Source organism: Bombina bombina, chromosome 2, assembly GCF_027579735.1.
Source record: "Bombina bombina isolate aBomBom1 chromosome 2, aBomBom1.pri, whole genome shotgun sequence".
NCBI lineage: Eukaryota > Metazoa > Chordata > Amphibia > Anura > Bombinatoridae > Bombina > Bombina bombina.
Genome location: NC_069500.1, coordinates 432,535,085 through 432,562,250, shown reverse-complemented (window position 1 = coordinate 432,562,250; position 27,166 = coordinate 432,535,085). Strand labels below are relative to the sequence as shown.

Genomic DNA, 27,166 nt, shown 5'->3' with positions numbered 1-27,166 from the left:
CTATCAAGCGGCATCTTCAATCTTCTTTCTTCCTGCTCCATCTTCATCCCGCCGACGCAGAACATCCATCCTGGCTGACGGTTCCTTTAAGGGACGTCATCCAAGATGGCGTCCCTCGAATTCCGATTGGCTGATAGGATTCTATCAGCCAATCGGAATTCGAGGGACGGCCGTCTTGGATGACGTCCCTTAAAGGAACCGTCATTCGTCGGGAAGTCGTCGGCCAGGATGGATGTTCTGCGTCGGCGGGATGAAGATGGAAGAAAGAAGATTGAAGATGCCGCTTGATAGAAGACTTCAGCCGGATGATGGACCTCTTCAGCCCCCGCTTGGATCAAGACTTCAGCCGGATGATGGACCTCTTCAGCCCCCGCTTGGATCAAGACTTCAGCCGGATGATGGACCTCTTCAGCCCCCGCTTGGATCAAGACTTCAGCCGGATGATGGACCTCTTCAGCCCCCGCTTGGATCAAGACTTCAGCTGGATGATGGACCTCTTCAGCCCCCGCTTCACTCTTCTGGACGGATCGCTAATACCCGGCGTGGCGAAGACAAGATAGGGAGATCTTCAGGGGCTTAGTGTTAGGTTTATTTAAAGGGGGGTTTGGGTTAGATTAGGGGTATGTGGGTGGTGGGTTGTAATGTTGGTGGGGGGGGGGTATTGTATGTTTTTTTTTTACAGGCAAAAGAGCAGAATTCTTTGGGGCATGCCCCGCAAAAGGCCCTTTTAAGGGCTGGTAAGGTAAAAGAGCTTTTCAATTTTTATTTTAGAATAGGGTAGGGCATTTTTTTATTTTGGGGGGCTTTGTTATTTTATTAGGGGGCTTAGAGTAGGTGTAATTAGCTTAAAATTGTTGTAATATTTTTATAATGTTAGTAAATTATTTTTTTATTTTTTGTAACTTAGTTCTTTTTTTATTTTTTGTACTTTAGTTAGTTTATTTATTTGTATTTAATTAATTTATTGATAGTGTAGTGTTAGGTTTAATTGTAACTTAGGTTAGGATTTATTTTACAGGTAATTTTGTAATTATTTTAACTAGGTAGCTATTAAATAGTTATTAACTATTTAATAGCTATTGTACCTGGTTAAAATAAATACAAAGTTGCCTGTAAAATAAATATTAATCCTAAAATAGCTACAATATAATTATAATTTATATGGTAGCTATATTAGGGTTTATTTTACAGGTAAGTATTTAGCTTTAAATAGGAATAATTTATTTAATAAGAAATCGTTAGATAAAAATTATATTTAACTTAGGGGGGTGTTAGGGTTAGGGTTAGACTTAGCTTTAGGGGTTAATACATTTATTAGAGTAGCGGTGAGGTCCGGTCGGCAGATTAGGGGTTAATAATTGTAGGTAGGTAGCGGCGACGTTGGGGGCGGCAGATTAGGGGTTAATAAATATAATATAGGGGTCGGCGGTGTTAGGGACAGCAGATTAGGGGTACATAGGGATAATGTAGGTTGCGGTGGTGTGCAGTCGGCAGATTAGGGGTTAAAAAATTTATTAGAGTGGCGCCGATGTGGGGGGGCCTCGGTTTAGTGGTACATAGGTAGTTTATGGGTGTTAGTGTACTTTAGAGCACAGTAGTTAAGAGCTTTATGAACCGGCGTTATCCCAGAAAGCTCTTAACTCCTGGCTTTTCTCTGCGGCTGGCGTCTTGTCGTTATATTTCTAACGCTCACTTCAGCCAAGACTCTAAATACCGGCGTTAGAAAGATCCCATTGAAAAGATAGGATACGCAAATGGCGTAGGGGGGATCTGCGGTATGGAAAAGTCGCGGCTGCAAAGTGAGCGTTAGACCCTTTCCTGACTGACTCTAAATACCAACGGGCGGCCAAAACCAGCGTTAGGAGCCCCTAACGCTGGTTTTGACGGCTAACGCAGAACTCTAAATCTAGGCGTTTGTGACTAGGAGGGATATTTGGATTAAAGGGATAGTAAACACCAAAAATGTTATTGTTTAAAAAGCTAGAGAATCCCTTTATTTACCATTTCCAAGTTTTGCATAATCAACACTTTTATTGGAAAATACGTTTTACCTCTAATTACCTTGTATCTAAGCTTCTGCAGACTGCCTCCTTATCTTAGACCTTTTGAGAGACTTGCATTTCAGGCAATTAGTGCTGACTCTTTAATAACTCCATGTGCGTGAGCACAGTTATTTATATGACACACATGAACTAACGCCCTCTGGTTGTGAAAAACTGTCAAAGGCATTCAGATAAGAGGCGGTCTTCAAGGGCTTAGAAATTAGCATATGAGCCTACCTAGGCTTAGTTTTCAACTAAGAATACAAAGAGAACAAAACAAATTTGATGATAAAAGTAATTTATAAAGTTGTTTAAAATGACATGCCCTATCTGACTCATAAAAGTTTAATTTAGACTTTACTATCCCTTTGAGGGAAGAATAGACAAGTGGCTATGCTTCTTGTGGTTGAGGCAGAAAGCAGCAAATATTTGTTTTACTAACCATGATCGTCTTTAACAGGGAAACAATATGATGAGAAAGTGGATGTTTTTTCGTTTGGAATTGTTCTTTGTGAGGTAAGATAATGATGATGACCCTTTGGCATCTTATTCACATATATTAACAAAGCAGTTTAAGTACTTTCTGTTAGATCACTGTTTATCACTTTTTGACAGGCTTTAGTCTCAGAATATCAGTTGTAAAGCAGAAGTGAGGTTGGCAGAGGTGTGTGAGTACTGCCATTGCGGAACACAGATTATTTTTTTTTATTTATTTCTATACAATTCTGATTTGGTTGGGTAGGGTAGAAATCAGAGACATTTATTTCATGTAATTGGCAAGAGTCCATGAGCTAGTGACGTATGGGATATACAATCCTACCAATAGGGGCAAAGTTTCCCAAACCTCAAAATGCCTATAAATACAACCCCTCACCACACCCACAATTCAGTTTTACAATCTTTGCCTCCTATAGAGGTGGTGAAGGAAGTCTGTGCTTGATTTTCTTCTGTGATATGCGCTTCTCAGGATTTTGAAGCCGATTCCTCTCAGAGTACAGTGAATGTCAGAGGGATGTGAAGGGAATATCACCTATTGAATTCTATGGTTTTCCTCGCGGGAAATATTTTCATAGGTTCTCTGTTATCAGTTGTAGAGGTTTCATCTCCTAGCTCCCTTTTCAGATTGACGATATACTCTCATATTCCATTACCTCTACTGATAGCCAAACCAGTACTGAAAAAGTTATCTGCTAAAAGTGGATGGGTGTCTTTTGGTAAGTATGTTTTCATTACTTAAGACACTCTCAGCTATGGTTTGGCACTTTATGTATTATTGTAAAGTTCTTAATATATGTATTGTACTTATATTTGCCATGAGTCAGGTTTATGTATATTTCCTTTTGCAGACTATCAGTTTCAAAATTGGGAAAAACATATTTAGGAAGTTATTTTTTCTTACCTGGTGTATAGTCTTTTCTTCAAAATGGTGACTATAAGGACTATTCTGCCTTTTGTTCAGCAAGGTCATTATGTCCACGATAGACTTACAGGATGCATATCTTCATATTCCGATTCATCCAGACCACTATCGTTTTCTGAGATTCTCTTTTCTAGACAAGCATTACCAATTTGTCGCTCTTCCATTTGGCCTAGCGACAGCTCCAATAATTTTTTCAAAAGTTCATGGTGCCCTACTCTGTAATCAGAGAACAGGGTATTGCAGTGTTTCCTTATTTGGACGACATCTTGGTACTAGCTCAGTCTTTACATTTTGCAGAATCTTACACGAATCAACTAGTGTTGTTTCTTCAAAGGCATGGTTGGAGGATCAATTTACCAAAAAGTTCCCTGATTCCTCAGACAAGGGTCACCTTTTTAGGTTTCCAGATAGATTCAGTGTCCATGACTCTGTCTCTAACAGACAAGAGACAAATAAAATTGGTTTCAGCTGGTCGTAACCTTCAGTCTCTATTGTTCCTTTCAGTGGCTATGTGCATGGAAGTTTCAGGTCTCATGACTGCAGCATCGGACGCGATCCCCTTTGCTTTTTTTCATATGAGACCTCTCCAGCTTTGTATGCTGAAGCAATGGTGCAGGGATTATACAAAGATATAACAATTAATATCCTTAAATCCAAATGTTCAACTTTCTCTGACTTGGTGGTTAGATCACCACCGTATAATTCAAGGGGCCTCTTTTGTTCGTCCAACCTGGACTGTAATCACAACAGATGCAAGTCTTTCAGGTTGGGGAGCTGTCTGGGAATCTCTGACAGCACAAGGGTTTTGGAAATCTCAAGAGGCGAGGTTACCAATCAATATTTTGGAACTCTGTGCTTTTTTCAGGGCTCTTCAGGTTTGGCCTCTGTATGTCTGAAAACAAATTAATGGTTCTCTCCAACAATGTCACAACTGTGGCATATGTCAATCATCAGGGCAGGACTCGCAGTCCCCTAGCTATGAAAGAAGTATCTTGGATACTTGCTTGGGCGGAATCCAGCTCTTGTCTAATTTCTGCGGTATATATCCCAGGTATAGACAATTGGGAAGCGAATTATCTCAGCCGTCAGACTTTACATCCGGGGGAGTGGCCTCTCCATCCAGATGTGTTTTTTCAGATTGTTCAGATGTGGGGTCTTCCAGAAATAGATCTGATGGCTTCTCATCTAAACAAGAAACTTCCCAAGTACCTATCCAGGTCCAGGGATCCTCAGGCAGAGTCGGTGGATGCGTTAGCATATCCTTGGTTTTACCAACCTGCTTATATCTTTCCGCCTCTAGTTCTTCTCCCAAGAGTGATTTCCAAGATCATCATGGAACATTCGTTTGTGTTTCTGGTAGCTCCAGCATGGCCTCACAGGTTCTGGTATGCAGACCTTGTCTGAATGTCCAGTTGTCAACCATGGCCACTTCTTTTAAGACCAGACCTTCTGTCTCAAGGATCGTTTTTCCATCAGGATCTCAAATTGTTAAATTTGAAGGTATGGAAATTGAACGCTTAGTCGTAGAGGTTTCTCTGACTCATTGATTGATACTATGTTACAGGCTCGTAAATCCTGTTTCTAGGAAGATTTATTATCGAGTTTGGAAGACTTATATTTCATGGTGTTCTTCTCATAAATCCTCCTGGCATTCTTTTAGCATTCCTAGAATTTTACAGTTTCTTCAGGATGGTTTAGATAAAGGTTTATCTGCAAGTTCCTTGAAGGGACATATTTCTGCTCTTTCTGTTTTATTTCACAGAAAGATTGCTAAACTTCCTCCTATTCACTGTTTTGTTCAGGCTTAGGTCCGTATCAAGCCTGTCATTAAATCAATCTCTCCTCCTTGGAGTCTTTATTTGGTTTTGAAAACTTTACATGCTCCTCTTTTTGAGCCTATGCATTCTTTGGATATTAAGCTACTTTCTTGGAAAGTGTTGTTCCTTTTGGCTATCTGTTCTGCTAGAAGAGTTTCTAAATTATCTGCTCTTACTTGTGAGTCACCTTTTCTGATTTTTCATCAAGATAAGACAGCTTTGCGGACTTCATTTCAATTTTTACCTAAAGTTGTGAATTGTTGGCCCCTCTTTATGTCCTAATCCTAAGAATTCTTTGGAAAGATTCTTACATTCTCTGGATGTTGTAAGAGCTTTGAAATATTATGTCGAAGCTACTAAAGATTTCAGAAAGACTTCTAGTCTATTTGTTGTATTTAATGGTTCTAGGAAAGGTCAGAAAGCTTCTGCCATTTCCTTGGCATCTTGGTTAAAGCTTTTGATTCATAAGGCTTATTTGGAGTTGGGTCAAGCACCACCTCAGAGAATCACAGCTCATTCTACTAGATCAGTCTCAACTTTGTGGGCTTTTAAGAATGAAGCTTCAGTTGATCAGATTTGCAAAGCAGCGACTTGGTCTTCTTTGCATACATTTACTAAATTCTACCTTTTTTTGATGTATTTGCCTCTTCGGAAGCAGTTTTTGGTAGAAAATCTCTCCAGGCAGCTGTTTCAGTTTAATTCCTATGCTTATGTTTTAATTTTTTTTCTTTCATTTATGAGAAAAACTTAATTTTTTTGGTTGTGGATTTAATTTTTTTCAGCGGAAAATTACTGTTTTTTATTTTATTCCTCCCTCTCTAGTGACTCCTGTGTGAAATTCCACATCTTTGTTATTTCTATCCCGTACGTCACTAGCTCATGGACTCTTGCCAATTACATGAAAGAAAACATAATTTATTTAAGAATTTACCTGATAAATTAATTTCTTTCATATTGGCAAGAGTCCATGAGATCCACCCTTTTTATGGTGGTTATGTTTTTTTTTATAAAGCACAATTATATTTCCAATTCCTTTTTTTTTAATGCTTTTTACTCCTTTCTTTTCTATCACCCCACTACTTGGCTATTCGTTAAACTGAATTGTGGGTGTGGTAAGGGGGTGTATTTATAGGCATTTTGAGGTTTGGGAAACTTTGCCGCTCCTGGTAGGATTGTATATCTCATATGTCACTAGCTCATGGACTCTTGCCAATATGAAAGAAATGAATTTATCAGATTAGTTCTTACATAAATTATGTTTTTCTTCTTAAATGGAAAGAGTCCACAGCTGCATTCATTACTTTTGGGAAATAAGAACCTGGCCACCAGAAGGAGGCAAAGACAACCCAGCCAAAGGCTTAAATAATTCTCCCACTCCCCTCATCCCCCAGTCATTCTTTGCCTTTCGTCCCAGGAGGATGGCAGAAAAGTGTTAGAATTTTTTATTTTTGTTTTTGTCTCTTATGGAGGGTAGTACTCTTCGGAATGGGACAGGAGTTTTAAGTAGTGCTGTCAATCTCCCAGTGAGGGTTTGGATGAAAGTTATAGTCCAGAGATGCAGGGAGTTTCTTTCTGCGAAACCATCCCGACTCATGTTAACAGCTCCTCAATCAACCTGCTTATGTGCGATGTTTACTGGGGTCGTGGTTGGAACATTGAGGCCTTTGGAAGTGACGCAGCCTTTTGGTTGGGCACTTGTTTTGGACTGTACAGTTCACCATGTGTTCGGACGTGGCTACGTTCCGTTTTTCCATTTCCGCATTCCCGACCGCGTGGCAAAGGGAAATTTTCTAGTCCACAGGGGTCTGGTCATAGGAGGTGGTGAGTACCCCAGCCATTGGGGGTGTCAGGTGCCGTTTTAGTTTTTACTACTTTAGTCCATATTTAAATATCCTCTATCCAGTTATGGAGGATTCTGATGCTGAGACTGTTTTAATTTCAGATTTAGTTACAGAGGATTCTTATACTGAGACTATTTTGATTTCAGATTCTGTGTCCGGTGATGAATCCGGAGTGGCCTCGTTAGATGCCTGTCAACCAGTTTTGTTCCGTATGCCATTTCAGAGATCCTGGTTCCTCGGGCTCGGGGAATCAAGGGACTGCTGAGCTATCCGCCTCTGGGTGTCCTGTCCTCCGAGAGGAGAGTTCCCTACCAAATCATACTTATGCACATGCGGGTAACCCACTTTATGGTTCCCCCATGCGGGGTGGCGTGTTTCCCCCGGAGGTTGCAGCATGTTTTCGTTTCCAGATAATGTTGCCGATTGTTCGTCTGCAGAGTCCAGACGTTTATTTGAGAATGTGCTTGTGCCCTATTGTCCCGGGCCTTCCGCCTTGGGGAAGGCCACTACAGTTCCCCGCAGGAGTATCTGTCCCTGAGTGTTGTGCCTTCCGTTACAGGATTGCGCGCCTTCGCATGTTGCTCAGACATGTTTTTCTGTTATTGAATGACCCTATCGTTACCAGATACGGGGAATTTCCGTCTGATAATTCGAATGGTGCACCTCATTAGACATGTGGGGAGGAAGTAATCTCCTGATTGTAATTTGCTTGAGATCTTTCCCAGTTTTTGAAAGATAGGGCTCCGTTTGGCTGGTCCTGCAGGTAGGCCTGTGTCTTTTTGGGCGTTAAACTCGGGGTTGCCTTATATTTTATTTATATTCGATGGGATGTCTTTTATTTGTTTTTGTTTCCTTCTGGAACCTTCTGGGATTGATAGTCCTTTATTACTTCCTCGGAAGTTGTTGGACATGTTAGTCCTCTGTTACGAATGTCTGTTTTCTGTTTTTCCCCTACGAGGGAGAATTTACGCAGCTTGCCAGTTGGGACCCTAGGTGCAGGCTGGTCCTGTCAGGTTCGTTCGGTTTTGCGGCTTTTCAGACATGTGGCGCTGTGCTGATCGGCTGGTTCGGTACAAGCGCAGAGTGCTCAGGTTATCATTGTTTGTTTTCATGTAAGCTAAGCTTTCGAGAGGACCTGTGGGTCTGTGAGGTGGGAAGGATTGTTTCAGTCCTTACAGCCTTCAGTCATAAATGACTGGGCAGGGGAGTTTTTTGCTGCGTCACCCTATCTGACATCTGATTTCTTCAAAACTTAGAGTTTCCTCCTCCATGTGGTGGAGGGTGGGAGGGCTTAATGCCCCTCTTGAGCGGTTTGGCCTTCATTCTAGCCCTCTGGATTTGTCTTTTTGGGCTTGATCCAACAGCTTGTACAGGATAGCTGTCTAGCATGCGGAAGGTTTGCAGTTTGAAACCTGTTGCAGGTCTTACTTTTGACTGAGTTATAAGAGGCCTTTTGGGTATTCTTCCATTGCCTCTGGGTAAGTGGATCTCCTTTTAGGGATCTGTGTTTCCGGGTGATGGTTGTTCCATGCGGGGATTTTTGTTTTGCTCAGGGTTCTCCGGAGCTGGGTATTCTTTGTGCCTTCTCTTTCTTGTGTCCTCTGCTTGTGCGGAGGTGTTAGGGAGACTAGTCCTGTTAGTAGGATTTTTTTGAGCTTGAGGTATCCCTTGGTCATCCCTTCATACGACTTCTAGCCTTGCTCCTTGGAGCGTTGGACTAGCTAGGGAGGTAGTTCCTTCCTTTGGTCAGGGCTTTCGAGTTCTCTCGCTATCTGGATTTTCTGGATGTGCATTCATACCCTTGTGTCTGGCTTTTTGGCCAATTGTGGTGTTTGGTTCTAGGGTAAGGTTTGCCTGAACTATTGGGTACCCGGACCTGTTTTTCTCCCTGAGACTTCCGGTTGCTGAAGCTTCGCTTGGCCTTTTTTCTGACCCAGTCTTGGGTGGTTTTGGAATCTTGGATCTCAGGGCTGGTCGGTGGGTTCCACGGTAGTGGGAACTGGGGCTATGCCCTTCCTCCATGTACCTAACCTGGTCATGGTTGGCCAGGATTTCAGAGCATTTTTTACTCTTTGCCTTGTCCTCTGGTGGTTAGCCGTGTGGCTTGAGCCTTAATGGTGGTTGGTTCATACCCAGCTGCTGGCTTTGGATGTCCAATTTCTGGTGCGTCATAGGGTTGCATTCCCCTGGTTGGCTTGCCAGTGTTCCCGTGGATTCATCCCTTTTCTTTAGGGGATATTCTCCTCCCTATGGAGATGGAGTCCTTGCTTGGGGCTTCTCCTGGATGGGAGGCAGAAAGGTGGGATTGTTTCCCCCAGGGGTCTTGCTGACTCCAAGCAGACTTGGTGGGCCTTTATTTTGATAGATCCTTAGGTCTATGGCCTTGTTGTCTGTTTTCAGAGTCGGGTTGTACTTGTACACTGTGGGGATGGCTGTGCTATCCTTATGCTCGTTCCTGTACTTGTTTCGGGATTTTTTTTTTTCCTGTTTTTGATCTCTGAGGCTGGGTTGGTCCATCTGGCTGTGGGTCTGCAGGTCAGAATGGCAGAGCGGTCTATGGAGCTGCATTTGGTCACAGTCTTCTCCTGGATGTGTGAGCATTGTTGAGTATATCCTGTTATAGCTTAGTCTGCTAGGGTATAGATTTTCTTTTCAACTGGCTCCATTGATTTCAGAAGATAGTTTACTCTTCCTTCGGGTTCTTAGGGTATACTCTCCTTCTCGGGGGGCCTCAATTGAGGTTTGTGTGCCCCTTTTTAGGGACCTGTGTGCAGGTCCGGCGACTTAGATGTCCTGGAGCGTGCCCTCTGTCTGGGGGTTGCTTTTGCGGTCTGTTTCTTGCTTGACTGCTTCTTCTTCCTCGCAAGTATCCTCTGTGTCGTCCTATTATGGACTGTGTTTTCAAACTTGGGGTTCTCTCCTGGGTGCATTACACACTTTTTCATGGTCGGATGCCTTGCTATTCTTGACACTGGAAGAACTTTGCTTTTTCAGTTGCAATCCGTATTTGCAGGATGTTGGAGAGACGTCTGTTCTGTCTCTGTGCCCGGTCTTATACCGGGTTTCGCTTTGTAAAGGCGTGGGCCCCTTTGGGCCACTGTGAGCTGGACTCACTCGTGGAGGTGTTCTTTTTTATATTAGGGGACCTTTCGGTTTCCTTGGTTCTCCCTTGCCTTGTTGCCTTGGGTGTTTCGGCTGGTGTCTCCTTCATTTGTGGCGATGAGTGGGCGATGGTGTCTCCTGGAGGACTGTTGGCTCAGTCGAGTCAGTTTGCGGTCTCTAGTTTGGCTTCTGGACTAACTGCGAGTCAGTGTCATTGGGGCTTTTTCCTTTTTCAAATTTTCTCAGCTTCGGACGAAGCTGTGTTTTTTCTCAGGTAGAGGTTCATGCTTGGTGCCCTCAGTATGGGCCGCCTATGTACCCTCCCGTCTTGGCATTCAGTGTCCTCTATAGCTTGGTATTGTTTTCCCAAAAGTAATGAATGCAGCTGTGGACTCTTTCCATTTAAGAAGAAAAACATAAATTATGCTTACCTGATAATTTCCTTTTCTTCTGATGGAAAGAGTCCACAGCTCCCCACCCGTAATTTTATGTGTGGCGTCCTTATATTCTTCTGGCACCTTTCACCCTGATATTTTTTCTACTGTTCCTTGTTCCTCTGCAGAATGGGGGATGAGGGGAGTAGGAGGAGTATTTAAGCCTTTGGCTGGGTTGTCTTTGCCGCCTCCTGGTAGCCAGGTTCTTATTTCACTAGAGAAAAGCCAGTTAACATCCAAAGTGCATTTTTATGTGTACTGGTGGCAAAATCATGCAGTGGTGCTAATCATTAGCTGGAACAAGGGGCTGGTAAGAATAGAGGAAAAAAGATCTTAATACCAAAATATTTTGACAGAAAACCTGCTACCACCTATTAGAATGTTTTTTTGTTTTTTTAACACATAAACAGTCTGAAGGAAATGGCCAAATTAACCAAATAAGTATTCAACTGTTCTGCAAATAATGGTATACAGTTGCAAAATTAAGGTGTGTTAAGTTGATTGAGACCTTTCCAAATACACTCACTGCCTTAAACGGTACTTTCACAGTGGGTATTTTTACTTAAACATTTTTCTCCAACATTGGTGTGTCCGGTCCACGGCGTCATCCTTACTTGTGGGATATTCTCTTCCCCAACAGGAAATGGCAAAGAGTCCCAGCAAAGCTGGTCACATGATCCCTCCTAGGCTCCGCCCACCCCAGTCATTCTCTTTGCCGTTGCACAGGCAACATCTCCACGGAGATGGTTAAGAGTTTTTTGGTGTTTAAATGTAGTTTTATTCTTCTATCAAGTGTTTGTTATTTTAAAATAGTGCTGGTATGTACTATTTACTCTGAAACAGAAAAGGATGAAGATTTCTGTTTGTAAGAGGAAGATGATTTTAGCAGACTAAAATCGATTGCTGTTTCCACACAGGACTGTTGAGATGAAGTAACTTCAGTTGGGGGAAACAGTTAGCAGTCTTTTCTGCTTAAGGTATGACTAGCCATATTTCTAACAAGACCATGTAATGCTGGAAGGCTGTCATTTCCCCTCATGGGGACCGGTAAGCCATTTTCTTAGTTAAACATAAAAGAATAAAGGGCTTCAAAAAGGGCTTAAAAACTGGTAGACATTTTTCTGGGCTAAAACAATTGCTTTACTAGGCATATTATGCAGATTCTAACTAATTATTGGTATTATAATCTTGGGGAACGTTTAGAAAAACGGCAGGCACTGTGTTGGACACCTTTTTCAGATGGGGGCCTTTCTAGTTATAGACAGAGCCTCATTCTGGGACTGTATAGGGGTTAAATGTAAAAACGGCTCCGGTTCCGTTAATTTAAGGGTTAAAGCTCTGAAATTTGGTGTGCAATACTTTTAATGACACTGTGGTGAAATTTTGGTGAATTTTGAACAATTCCTTCATACTTTTTCACATATTCAGTAATAAAGTGTTTTCAGTTTGAAATTTAAAGTGACAGTAACGGTTTTATTTTAAAACGTTTTTTGTGCTTTGTTGACAAGTTTAAGCCTGTTTAACATGTCTGTACCATCAGATAAGCTATGTTCTATATGTATGAAAGCCAATGTGTCTCCCCATTTAAATTTATGTGATAATTGTGCCATAGTGTCCAAACAAAGTAAGGACAGTAATGCAACAGATAATGATATTGCCCAAGATGATTCCTCAAATGAGGGGAGTAACATGATACTACATCATCCCCTACTGTGTCTACACCAGTTATGCCCACACAGGAGGCCCCTAGTACATCTAGTGCGCCAATACTTATTACCATGCAACAATTAACGGCTGTAATGGATAACTCCATAGCAAATCTTTTATCCAAAATGCCTACTTATCAGAGAAAGCGCGATTGCTCTGTTTTAAACACTGAAGAGCAAGAGGACGCTGATGATAACTGTTCTGACATACCCTCACACCAATCTCAAGGGGCCATGAGGGAGGTTTTGTCTGATGGAGAAATTTCAGATTCAGGAAAAATTTCTCATCAAGCTGAACCTGATGTTGTGACATTTAAATTTAAATTAGAACATCTCCGCGCACTGCTTAAGGAGGTGTTATCTACTCTGGATGATTGTGACAATTTGGTCATTCCAGAGAAATTATGTAAGATGGACAAGTTCCTAGAGGTTCCGGTGCCCCCCGACGCTTTTCCTATACCCAAGCGGGTGGCGGACATAGTAAATAAAGAGTGGGAAAGGCCCGGCATACCTTTTGTTCCCCCCCCTATATTTAAGAAATTATTTCCTATAGTCGACCCCAGAAAGGACTTATGGCAGACAGTCCCCAAGGTCGAGGGGGCGGTTTCTACTCTAAACAAACGCACTACTATTCCTATCGAAGATAGTTGTGCTTTCAAAGATCCTATGGATAAGAAATTAGAGGGTTTGCTTAAAAAGATTTTTGTACAGCAAGGTTACCTTCTACAACCAATTTCATGCATTGTTCCTGTCACTACAGCAGCGTGTTTCTGGTTCGAGGAACTAGAAAAATCGCTCAGTAAAGAATCTTCGTATGAGGAGGTTATGGACAGAGTTCAAGCACTTAAATTGGCTAACTCTTTTGTTTTAGATGCCGCTTTGCAATTAGCTAGATTAGCGGCGAAAAATTCAGGGTTTGCTGTCGTGGCGCGCAGAGTGCTTTGGCTAAAGTCTTGGTCAGCGGATGTGTCTTCCAAGACAAAATTGCTTAACATTCCTTTCAAAGGTAAAACATTATTTGGACCTGATTTGAAAGAGATTATTTCAGACATCACTGGGGGAAAGGGCCACGCCCTCCCACAGGATAGGTCTTTTAAGGCTAATAATAAGCCTAATTTTCGTCCCTTTCGCAGAAACGGACCAGTCTCTAATTCTGTATCCTCTAAGCAAGAGGGTAATACTTCACAACCCAAACCAGCCTGGAAACCAATGCAAGGCTGGAACAAGGGTAAGCAGGCCAAGAAGCCTACCACTGCTACCAAAACAGCATGAAGGGATAGCCCCCGATCCGGGACCGGATCTAGTGGGGGGCAGACTTTCTCTCTTTGCTCAGGCTTGGGCAAGAGATGTTCAGGATCCTTGGGCGCTAGAAATAGTTTCTCAAGGTTATCTCCTGGAATTCAAGGAACTACCCCCAAGGGGAAGGTTCCACAGGTCTCAATTATCTTCAAACCAAATAAAGAGACAGGCATTCTTACATTGTGTAGAAGACCTGTTAAAGATGGGAGTGATACATCCAGTTCCAATAAGAGAACAAGGAATGGGATTTTATTCCAATCTGTTCATAGTTCCCAAAAAAGAGGGAACATTCAGACCAATTTTGGATCTAAAGATCCTAAACAAATTTCTCAGGGTACCATCGTTCAAAATGGAAACTATTCGAACGATCCTACCTACTATCCAGGAAAATCAATTTATGACTACCGTGGATTTAAAGGATGCGTACCTACATATTCCTATCCACAAGGAACATCATCAGTTCCTAAGGTTCGCTTTTCTGGACAAGCATTACCAGTTTGTGGCACTTCCATTTGGATTAGCCACTGCTCCAAGGATTTTCACAAAGGTACTAGGGTCCCTTCTAGCGGTTCTAAGACCAAGGGGCATTGCAGTAGTACCTTACTTGGACGACATCCTGATTCAAGCGTCGTCCCTGTCAAAAGCAAAGGCTCATATCGTCCTAGCCTTTCTCAGATCTCACGGATGGAAGGTGAACAAAGAAAAAAGTTCTCTATCCCCGTCAACAAGAGTTCCCTTCTTGGGAACAATAATAGATTCCTTAGAAATTAGGATTTTTCTGACAGAGGTCAGAAAATCAAAACTTCTAAGCTCTTGTCAAATACTTCATTCTGTTCCTCGTCCTTCCATAGCGCAGTGCATGGAAGTAATAGGATTGATGGTTGCAACAATGGACATAGTTCCTTTTGCACAAATTCATCTAAGACCATTACAACTGTGCATGCTCAGACAGTGGAATGGGGATTATACAGACTTGTCTCCGACGATTCAAGTAGATCAAAAGACCAGAGATTCACTCCGTTGGTGGCTGACCCTGGACAATCTGTCACAGGGAATGAGCTTCCGCAGACCAGAGTGGGTCATTGTCACGACCGACGCCAGCCTAGTGGGCTGGGGCGCGGTCTGGGAATCCCTGAAAGCTCAGGGTCTATGGTCTCGGGAAGAGTCTCTTCTCCCGATAAACATTCTGGAACTGAGAGCGATATTCAATGCTCTCAGAGCTTGGCCTCAACTAGCAAAGGCCAAATTCATAAGGTTTCAGTCAGACAACATGACGACCGTTGCATATATCAATCATCAGGGGGGAACAAGGACTTCCCTGGCGATGAAAGAAGTGACCAAGATAATTCAATGGGCGGAGGATCACTCCTGCCACTTGTCTGCGATCCACATCCCAGGAGTGGAAAATTGGGAAGCGGATTTTCTGAGTCGTCAGACATTCCATCCGGGGGAGTGGGAACTCCATCCGGAAATCTTTGCCCAAATAACTCAATTATGGGGCATTCCAGACATGGATCTGATGGCGTCTCGTCAGAACTTCAAGGTTCCTTGCTACGGGTCCAGATCCAGGGATCCCAAGGCGACCCTAGTAGATGCACTAGTAGCACCTTGGACCTTCAACCTAGCTTATGTATTCCCACCGTTTCCTCTCATCCCCAGGCTGGTAGCCAGGATCAATCAGGAGAGGGCCTCGGTGATCTTGATAGCTCCTGCGTGGCCACGCAGGACTTGGTATGCAGACCTGGTGAATATGTCATCGGCTCCACCATGGAAGCTACCTTTGAGACAGGACCTTCTTGTTCAGGGTCCATTCGAACATCCGAATCTGGTTTCCCTCCAACTGACGGCTTGGAGATTGAACGCTTGATTTTATCAAAGCGTGGGTTTTCAGATTCTGTAATAGATACTCTGATTCAGGCTAGAAAGCCTGTAACTAGAAAAATTTACCATAAAATATGGAAAAAATATATCTGTTGGTGTGAATCTAAAGGATTCCCATGGAACAAGATAAAAATTCCTAAGATTCTATCCTTTCTACAAGAAGGTTTGGAGAAAGGATTATCTGCAAGTTCTCTGAAGGGACAGATCTCTGCTTTATCTGTTTTACTTCACAAAAGACTGGCAGCTGTGCCAGATGTTCAAGCATTTGTTCAGGCTCTGGTTAGGATCAAGCCTGTTTATAGACCTTTGACTCCTCCCTGGAGTCTAAATCTAGTTCTTTCAGTTCTTCAAGGGGTTCCGTTTGAACCCTTACATTCCGTAGATATTAAGTTATTATCTTGGAAAGTTTTGTTTTTGGTTGCAATTTCTTCTGCTAGAAGAGTTTCAGAGTTATCTGCTCTGCAGTGTTCTCCGCCCTATCTGGTGTTCCATGCAGATAAGGTGGTTTTGCGTACTAAGCCTGGTTTTCTTCCGAAAGTTGTTTCCAACAAAAATATTAACCAGGAGATAGTTGTACCTTCTTTGTGTCCGAATCCAGTTTCAAAGAAGGAACGTTTGTTACACAATTTGGACGTAGTCCGTGCTCTAAAATTCTATTTAGAGGCTACTAAAGATTTCAGACAAACATCTTCCTTGTTTGTTGTTTATTCTGGTAAAAGGAGAGGTCAAAAAGCGACTTCTACCTCTCTTTCCTTTTGGCTTAAAAGCATCATCCGATTGGCTTATGAGACTGTCGGACGGCAGCCTCCTGAAAGAATCACAGCTCACTCCACTAGGGCTGTGGCTTCCACATGGGCCTTCAAGAACGAGGCTTCTGTTGACCAGATATGTAAGGCAGCGACTTGGTCTTCACTGCACACTTTTGCCAAATTTTACAAATTTGATACTTTTGCTTCTTCGGAGGCTATTTTTGGGAGAAAGGTTTTGCAAGCCGTGGTGCCTTCCGTTTAGGTAACCTGATTTGCTCCCTCCCTTCATCCGTGTCCTAAAGCTTTGGTATTGGTTCCCACAAGTAAGGATGACGCCGTGGATCGGACACACCAATGTTGGAGAAAACAGAATTTATGCTTACCTGATAAATTACTTTCTCCAACGGTGTGTCCGGTCCACGGCCCGCCCTGGTTTTTTAATCAGGTCTGATGAATTATTTTCTCTAACTACAGTCACCACGGTATCATATGGTTTCTCCTATATATATTTCCTCCTGTCCGTCGGTCGAATGACTGGGGTGGGCGGAGCCTAGGAGGGATCATGTGACCAGCTTTGCTGGGACTCTTTGCCATTTCCTGTTGGGGAAGAGAATATCCCACAAGTAAGGATGACGCCGTGGACCGGACACACCGTTGGAGAAAGTAATTTATCAGGTAAGCATAAATTCTGTTTTTTTCCAAGAAAGTAAGATTTTTTTCAGTTACATATAGCTGATTATAAGATCCTTTAACCCCTTAGTGACCAGACCACTTTTTAATTTCTCTTGTAAGGTGTATCCAGTCCACGGATCATCCATTACTTGTGGGATATTCTCATTCCCAACAGGAAGTTGCAAGAGGACACCCACAGCAGAGCTGTCTATATAGCTCCTCCCCCAACTGCCATATCCAGTCATTCTCTTGCAACTCTCAACAAACATGGAGGTAGTAAGAGAGAAGTGGTGAAATGTAGCTGTTATTTTGCTTCAATCAAAAGTTTATTATTTTTAAATGGTATCGGAGTTGTACTATTTTGTTCCAGGCAGAAAAATAGAAGAATCTGCCTGTGATTTCTATGATCTTAGCAGGTTGTAACTAAGATCCATTGCTGTTCTCACACATGACTGAACAGAGAGATAACTTCAGCGGGGGAATGGCGTGCAGGTTATCCTGCTATGAGGCATGTGCAGTTAAGATTTTTCTAGAAGATGTGAATGCTATAAAATGCTGCTGATGCCAAATTTATGTAAGGTAAGCCTGAATACAGTGATTTAATAGCGTCTGGTATCATGCTTACTTTCTGAGGTAATACTCTTTTATATTTACAATATAAAACGTTTGCTGGCATGTTTAAAGGGACACTGTACCCAAAAATTTTCTTTTGTGATTCAGATAGAGCATGCAATTTTAAGCAACTTTCTAATTTACTCCTATTATCAATTTTTCTTCGTTCTCTTGCTATCTTTATATGAAAAAGAAGGCATCTAAGCTTTTTTCTTGGTTTAGCACTCTGGACAGCAGTTTTTGATTGGTGGATGAATTTATCCACCAATCAGCAAGGACAACCTAGGTTGTTCACCAAAAATGGGCCGGCATCTAAACTTACATTCTTGCATTTCAAATAAAGATACCAAGAGAATAAAGAACATTTGATAATAGGAGTAAATTAGAAAGTTGCTTAAAATTGCATGCTCTATCTGAATCACGAAAGAAAATTTTTGGGTACAGTGTCCCTTTAAACGTTTTTATATATACTTTGGTGATAAAACTTTATTGGGACCTAGTTTTTCCACATGGCTGGCTTAAATTTGCCTAGAAACAGTTTCCTGAGGCTTTCCACTGTGTTACTATGAGTGGGAGGGGCCTAATTTAGCGCTTTTTTTGCGCAGTAACTTTTACAGACTGAGACATTCAGCTTCCTCCAGGAGTCCCCTGAATGCTACAGGACATCTCTAAAGGGCTCTTAGGCTTTCCAAAATCGTTTGTTGGCGAAGGTAGGCCCACAGCAAGGCTGTGGCAGTTTGGTGTGACTGTTAAAAAACGTCTATCGTTTTTTTGATCCGTTTTTTGAACTAAGGGGTTAATCATCCATTTGCAAGTGGTTGCAATGCTCTGTTAGCTTATTATACACACTGTAAAAATTTTGTTTGATTTACTGCCTTTTCTCCTACATTGGTGTGTCCGGTCCACGGCTTCATCCTTACTTGTGGGATATTCTCTTCCCCAACAGGAAATGGCAAAGAGAGCACAGCAAAAGCTGCCCATATAGCCCCCCCTCTGGCTCCGCCCCCCAGTCATTATCTTTGCCGCTCTGAACAAGTAGCATCTCCACGGGGATGGTAAAGAATATGTGGTGTTAGTTGTAGTTTTATTTCTTCTATCAAGAGTTTGTTATTTTAAAATAGTGCCAGTTTGTACTATTTACTCTACAACAGAAAGTGATGAAGAGTTCTGTTAAAAGAGGAGTATGATTTTAGCAACAGTAAATAAAATCCATTGCTGTTCCCACGTAGGACTGTTGAGCCCAGAGAACTTCAGTTGGGGGGAACAGTTTGCAGACTTTTCTGCTCCAGGTATGACTAGTCTCTTTTCTAACAAGACATAGTAATGCTAGAAGACTGTCATTTCCCTTTTGGGATCGGTAAGCCATTTTCTTAGACTCATAACAGAATGAAGGCTTATAAATGGGCTATATACTGGTTGACACTATTGTGGGCTAAATCGATTGATTTATATAATATTTATATGATTTTTGGAGTGTTTTGAGACTTGGAAACACTTTTGGGAACGTTTTATTACGCCTGGCAGTTTGTTAGACACCTAATCTAGTCAGGAAGGCCCCTTCACTCTGGTATGCAGAGGGAGGAAGCCTCATTTTTGCGCCTTAATTGCGCAGTTACTTCTGGAAGCAGTACATGCAGCTTCATGTAAGATAACCCCCAAGGAAGGTAAAGCCGCAACAAAAGGCTGTGGCAGGGACTGTAGTGGGTTTAAACTGCTAAATTGAACAATTAGCTCCGGTTTGCTCATTTAAGGAGTTAAAGACTTGAAATTTGGTGTGCAATACTTTCAAAGCATTAAGACACTAGGGTGCAAATTTCGTAAAAATCGGATAATTCCTTCATAGTTTTTCAAACATTCAGAAATAAAGTGTACTCTGTTTATTATTTAAAGAGACAGTAACGGTTTTGTTTAAAAACGTTTTTTTTGCATTAACAGCCTGACTAAGTCTGTCTAACATGTCTGTACCTTCAGATAGATTATGTTCTGTGTGTATGGAGGCCAAGGTGATTCCCCCTTTAAATGTATGTGAAAATTGTGCCATGGCGTCCAAATAAAGTAAGGACAGTAATGTCACATTTAATAAGGTTGCCCAAGATGATTCTTCAAATGAAGGTAGTGGGCATAGTTCATCATCCTCTCCTTCTGTGTCAACACCAGTTATGCCCGCGCAGGCGACACCTAGTACATCTAGCGCGCCAATGCTTGTTACTATGCAACAGTTAACCGCAGTAATGGATAATTCTATAGCAAATCTTTTATCCAAACTGCCAACACTTCCCAGAAAGCGTGATTGCTCAGTTTTGAATACAGAGGATGAGCAAGTGGGCGCTGATGATAGTTTATCTGTAATACCCTCACACCAGTCTGAATTGGCAGTGAGGGAGGGGCTGTCTGAGGGAGAAATTTCTGATTCAGGAAAAGTTTCTCAGCAGGCAGAACCTGATATCGTGACGTTTAAATTTAAGTTAGAACATCTCCGCGCCCTGCTTAAGGAGGTGCTAACTACTCTTGACGATTGCGACTCTTTCCAGAGAAATTGTGCAAAATGGACAAATTCCTTGAGGTCCCTGTGCACGCTGATGCCTTTCCGATACCCAAGAGGGTGGCGGACATAGTGAACAAGGAGTGGGAGAAGCCAGGTATACCTTTTGTCCCACCTCCTATATTTAAGAAAATGTTCCCCATTGTCGACCCCAGAAGGGACGCATGGCAAACAGTCCCTAAGGTTGAAGGAGCAGTTTCTACGTTGGCCAAGCGCACGACTATTCCCATTGAGGACAGTTGTGCTTTCAAAGATCCTATGGATAAAAAATTGAAAGGATTGCTTAAAAAGATATTTGTTCAGCAAGGTTTCCTTCTTCAGCCAATTTCGTGCATTATTCCTGTCACCACGGCGGCGTCTTTTTGGTTCGAGGAGCTAGAAAATTCGCTCAATAAGGAGACTCCATATGAGGAAGTCATGGACAGAATTCACGCACTAAAGTTGGCTAATTCCTTTATTTTAGATGCCGCTTTGCAATTGGCGAAATTAGCGGCGAAAAATTCAGGTTTTGCAATTGTGGCGCGCAGAGCTCTTTGGCTAAAATCTTGGTCGGCGGATGTGTCATCCAAGACCAAATTGCTTAATATTCCTTTCAAAGGTAAGACCCTTTTTGGGCCAGAATTGAAGGAGATTATTTCAGACATCACTGGGGGAAAGGGCCATGCCCTCCCACAGGATAGGCCTTTCAAGGCTAAGAACAAATCTAATTTTCATTCCTTTCGCAACTTCAGGAACGGACCGTCTCCTAACTCTGCAGCCTCTAGACAAGAGGGTAACGCTTCCCAGGCTAAGCCAGCATGGAAACCAATGCAAGGCTGGAACAAGGGTAAACAGGCCAAGAAGCCTGCTGCTGCTACCAAGACAGCATGAAGGGGTAGCCCCCGATCCGGGACCGGATCTAGTAGGGGGCAGACTTTCTCTCTTTGCTCAGGCTTGCGCAAGAGATGTTCAGGATCCCTGGGCACTAGAAATAGTCTCTCAGGGTTATCTTCTAGAATTCAAGGAACTTCCTCCAAGGGGAAGTTTCCACATGTCTCGCTTATCTTCAGACCAGATAAAGAGACAGCATTCTTACATTGCGTAGGAGATCTATTAAAGATGGGAGTGATACACCCAGTTCCAACAGATCAGGGGTTTTACTCAAACCTGTTTGTAGTTCCCAAAAAAGAGGGAACTTTCAGACCAATTCTGGATTTAAAAATTCTAAACAAATTCCTCAGCGGTCTGGGACTCCCTGAAAGCTCAGGGTCTATGGTCTCGGGAAGAGTCTCTTCTCCCGATAAACATCCTGGAACTGAGAGCGATATTCAATGGCCTCAACAATTCATAAGATTTCAGTCGGACAACATGCCGACTGTAGCTTACATCAATCATCAGGGAGGAACAAAGAGTTCCTTGGCGATGAGAGAGGTATCCAAGATCATCAAAGATGATCAAATGGGCGGAGGATCACTCCTGCCATTTATCTGCAATTCACATCCCAGGAGTAGACAACTGGGAGGCAGATTATTTGAGTCGTCAGACTTTCCATCCGGGGGAGTGGGAACTCCCCCCGGAGGTCTTTGCCCAGTTAACTCAATTATGGGGCATTCCAGACATGGATCTGATGGCGTCTCGTCAGAACTTCAAGGTTCCTCGCTACAGGTCCAGATCCAGGGATCCCAAGGCGACACTGGTGGATGCATTAGTGGCACCTTGGTTGTTCAACCTAGCTTATGTGTTTCCACCGTTTCCTCTCCTTCCCAGGCTCGTAGCCAGGATCAAACAGGAGAAGGCCTCTGTGATTCTGATAGCTCCTGGTATGCAGACCTGGAGAATATGTCATCGGCTCCACCATGGAAGCTACCTTTGAGACAGGATCTTCTAGTACAAGATCCATTCCAACATCCAAATCTAGTCTCTCTGCAGCTGACTGCTTGGAAATTGAACGCTTGATTTTATCTAAGCGTGGGTTTTCAGATTCAGTTATATATACTCTGGTCCAAGCCAGAAAACCTGTGACTAGGAAAATTTACCATAAAATATGGAAAAAATATATCTGTTGGTGTGAATCCAAGGGATTCTCTTGGAGTAAAATTAAAATTCCTAAGATTCTTTCCTTTCTCCAAGAGGGTTTGGATAAAGGGTTGTCAGCGAGTTCTCTAAAAGGACAGATATCTGCTTTGTCTGTTTTGTTACACAAACGCCTGGCAGCTGTGCCAGATGTACAAGCTTTTGTACAGGCCTTAGTCAGAATTAAGCCTGTTTACAGACCCATGACTCCTCCATGGAGTCTAAATTTAGTTCTTTCAGTTCTTCAAGGGGTTCCGTTTGAACCTCTACATTCCATAGATATTAAGTTACTATCTTGGAAAGTTCTGTTTTTGGTTGCTATTTCTTCTGCTAGAAGAGTTTCTGAATTGTCTGCTTTGCAGTGTGATCCACCCTATCTGGTATTCCATGCAGATAAGGTTTTTTTGCGTACCAAACCTGGTTTTCTTCCAAAAGTGGTTTCCAACAGGAATATTAACCAGGAAATAGTTGTTCCTTCTCTGTGTCCAAATCCAGTTTCGAAGAAGGAACGTTTGTTACACAATTTAGATGTGGTCCGTGCTTTAAAATTCTATTTAGATGCAACGAAGGATTTCAGACAGACTTCATCTTTGTTTGTCGTTTATTCTGGTAAGAGGAGAGGACAGAAAGCTACTGCTACCTCTCTTTCTTTTTGGCTGAAAAGCATCATCCGATTGGCTTATGAGACTGCCGGACGGTAGCCTCCTGAACGAATTACAGCTCACTCTACTAGAGCTGTGGCTTCCACATGGGCCTTCAAGAACGAGGCTTCTGTTGATCAGATATGTAAGGCAGCGACTTGGTCTTCTGCACACTTTTGCCAAATTTTACAAATTCGATACTTATGCTTCTTCGGAGGCTATTTTTGGGAGAAAGGTTTTGCAAGCCATGGTGCCTTCCGTTTAGGTAACCTGACTTGTTCCCTCCCTTCATCCGTGTCCTAAAGCTTTGGTATTGGTTCCCACAAGTAAGGATGAAGCCGTGGACCGGACACACCAATGTAGGAGAAAACAGAATTTATGCTTACCTGATAAATTTCTTTCTCCTACGGTGTGTCCGGTCCACGGCCCGCCCTGGCTTTTAGTCAGATTTCAAATTTTTTCTTTCTATACACTACAGTCACCACGGCACCCTATGGTTTCTCCTTTTTCTCCTAACCGTCGGTCGAATGACTGGGGGGCGAAGCCAGAGGGGGGCTATATGGGCAGCTTTTGCTGTGCTCTCTTTGCCATTTCCTGTTGGGGAAGAGAATATCCCACAAGTAAGGATGAAGCCGTGGACCGGACACACCGTAGGAGAAAGAAATTTATCAGGTAAGCATAAATTCTGTTTTTTCACTGTTTTTCAAATTCTGACAAAATTTGTTTCTCTTAAAGGCACAGTACCGTTTCTTATATTTGCTTGTTAACTTGATTTAAAGTGTTTTCCAAGCTTGCTAGTCTTATTGCTAGTCTGTACAAACATGTCTGACATAGAGGAAACTCCTTGTTCATTATGTTTAAAAGCCATGGTGGAACCCCCTCTTAGAATGTGTACCAAATGTACTGATTTCACTTTAAGCAATAAAGATCATATTCTGTCTTTAAAAAATTTATCACCAGAGGAATCTGACGAGGGGGAAGTTATGCCGACTAACTCTCCCCACGTGTCAGATCCTTTGACTCCTGCTCAAGGGACTCACGCTCAAATGGCGCCAAGTACATCTAGGGCGCCCATGGCGTTTACTTTACAAGACATGGCGGCAGTCATGGATAATACACTGTCGGCGGTATTAGCCAGATTACCTGAATTTAGAGGAAAGCGAGATAGCTCTGGGGTTAGACGAAATGCAGAGCATACTGACGCTTTAAGAGCTATGTCTGATACTGCCTCACAATATGCAGAAGCTGAAGAAGAAGAGCTTATTTCTGTGGGTAATGTTTCTGACTCAGGGAAGATGATTCAACCTGATTCTGATATGTCTACATTTAAATTTAAGCTTGAACACCTCCGCGTGTTGCTCAGGGAGGTTTTAGCTGCTCTGAATGATACAATTGCAGTGCCAGAGAAATTGTGTAGACTGGAAAAATACTATGCAGTGCCGGTGTGCACTGATGTTTTTCCAATACCTAAAAGGTTTACAGAAATTATTTCTAAGGAATGGGATAGACCAGGTGTGCCGTTCTCTCCCCCTCCTATTTTTAAAAAAATGTTTCCAATAGACGCCACCACACGGGACTTATGGCAGACAGTTCCTAAGGTGGAGGGAGCAGTTTCTACTCTAGCAAAGCGTACTACTATCCCTGTCGAGGACAGTTGTGCTTTCTTAGATCCAATGGATAAAAAGTTAGAGGGTTACCTTAAGAAAATGTTTATTCAACAAGGTTTTATCCTACAGCCCTTTGCATGCATTGCTCCTGTCACTGCTGCTGCGGTGTTCTGGTTTGAGTCTCTGGAAGAGGCTTTACAGGTAGCGACTCCATTGGATGACATACTTGACAAGCTTAGAGCACTTAAGCTAGCCAATTCTTTTGTTTCTGATGCCATTGTTCATTTGACTAAACTAACGGCTAAGAATTCTGGTTTTGCTATCCAGGCGCGCAGAGCGCTATGGCTTAAATCATGGTCAGCTGACGTGACTTCAAAATCTAAGCTGCTTAACATTCCCTTCAAGGGGCAGACCCTATTCGGGCCTGGTTTGAAGGAGATTATTGCTGATATCACTGGAGGAAAAGGTCATTCCCTTCCTCAGGATAGGTCCAAATCAAGGGCCAAACAGTTTTCATGCCTTTCAAAATTTCAAGGCAAGTGCGGCATCAACTTCCTCTAATGAAAAACAAAAGGGAACTTTTGCTCAGTCCAAGACGGTCTGGAGACCTAAACAGACCTGGAACAAAGGTAAGCAGGCCAAAGAGCCTGCTGCTGCCTCTAAGACAGCATGAAGGAACGGCCCCTATCCGGTAACGGATCTAGTAGGGGGCAGACTTTCGCTCTTCGCCCAGGCGTGGGCAAGAGATGTCCAGGATCCCTGGGCGTTGGAAATTATATCCCAGGGATATCTTCTGGACTTCAAAGCTTCCCCCCCAAAAGGGAGATTTCACCTTTCACAATTATCTGCAAACCAGATAAAGACCTCCTAGTTATGGGAGTGATCCATCCAGTTCCAAAGGAGGAACAGGGACAGGGATTTTACTCAAATCTGTGGTTCCCAAAAAAGAGGGAACCTTCAGACCAATTTTGGATCTAAAGATCTTAAACAAATTCCTCAGAGTTCCATCATTCAAGATGGAGACTATTCGTACCATCCTACCTATGATCCAGGAGGGTCAATACATGACTACAGTGGATTTAAAGGATGCTTATCTTCACATTCCGATACACAAAGATCATCATCGGTTTCTCAGGTTTGCCTTCCTAGACAGGCATTACCAGTTTGTAGCTCTTCCCTTTAGGTTAGCTACAGCCCCAAGAATTTTTACGAAAGTTCTAGGGTCGCTTCTGGCGGTCCTAAGGCCGCGGGGCATAGCAGTGGCCCCTTATTTAGACGACATCCTGATTCAGGCATCAAACTTCCAAATTGCCAAGTCTCATACGGACATAGTGTTGGCATTTCTGAGGTCGCATGGATGGAAGGTGAACGAGGAAAAGAGTTCTCTATTCCCCCTCACAAGAGTTTCCTTCCTAGGGACTCTGATAGATTCTGTAGAAATGAAAATTTACCTGACGGAGTCCAGGTTATCAAAACTTCTAAATTCCTGCCGGGTTCTTTATTCCATTCCTCGCCCTTCGGTGGCTCAGTGCATGGAAGTAATCGGCTTAATGGTAGCGGCAATGGACATAGTGCCGTTTGCACTCCTACATCTCAGACAGCTGCAACTATGCATGCTCAGTCAGTGGAATGGGGATTACACAGATTTGTCCCCTCTACTAAATCTGGATCAAGAGACCAGGGATTCTCTTCTCTGGTGGCTATCTCGGATCCATCTGTCCAAATGTATGACCTTTCGCAGGCCAGATTGGACAATTGTAACGACAGATGCCAGCCTTCTAGGTTGTGGTGCAGTCTGGAACTCCCTGAAAGATCAGGAATCGTGGACTCAGGAGGAGACACTCCTTCCAATAAATATTCTGGAACTGAGAGCGATATTCAATGCTTTTCAGGCTTGGCCTCAGCAACTCTGAGGTTCATCAGATTTCATTCGGACAACATCACGACTGTGGCTTACATCAACCATCAAGGGGGAACAAGGAAAAAAGTTCCCTATCGATGTTAGAAGTCTCAAAGATAATTCGCTGGGCAGAGATTCACTCCTGCCACCTATCAGCTATCCATATCCCAGGTGTAGAGTACTGGGAGGCGGATTTTCTAAGTCATCAGACTTTTCATCCAGGGGAGTGGGAACTCCATCTGGAGGTGTTTTCTTTCAACCTGGCTTATGTGTTTCCAGATAGCGCCTGCGTGGCCACGCAGGACCTGGTATGCAGATCTAGTGAACATGTCATCCTTTCCACCTTGGACTCTGCCGTTAAGACAAGACCTTCTACTACAAGGTCCTTTCAATCATCCAAATCTAATTTCTCTGAGACTGACTGCCTGGAGATTGAACGCTTCATTTTATCAAAGCGTGGCTTCTCCGAGTCAGTCATTGATACCTTAATACAGGCACGAAAGCCTGTCACCAGGAAAATTTACCATAAGATATGGCGTAAATATCTTTATTGGTGTGAATCCAAAGGTTACTCATGGAGTAAGGTCAGGATTACCAGGATATTATCCTTTCTCCAAGAAGGTTTGGAAAAAGGATTGTCAGCTAGTTCCTTAAAGGGACAGATTTCTGCCCTGTCTATTCTTTTGCACAAGCGTCTGGCAGATGTTCCAGACGTTCAGGCATTTTGTCAGGCTTTAGTTAGAATCATGCCTGTGTTTAAACCTGTTGCTCCGCCACGGAGCTTAAATCTGGTTCTTAAAGTTCTTCAAGGAGTTCCGTTTGAACCTCTTCATTCCATAGATGTCAAAC

General features: G+C 42.8%; 1 protein-coding gene across 1 annotated transcript in view; it reads left to right on the top strand.

Annotated features, from left to right (window-relative positions):
- LIMK2 (LIM domain kinase 2) overlaps positions 1-27,166 on the top strand; it is a 212,189-nt gene that overhangs the window by 166,002 nt on the left and 19,021 nt on the right. The window contains exon 14 of the mRNA XM_053699798.1: positions 2,503-2,558. Coding sequence (XP_053555773.1) covers positions 2,503-2,558 — 56 coding nt within the window. The remainder of the gene's footprint in view (positions 1-2,502; positions 2,559-27,166) is intronic.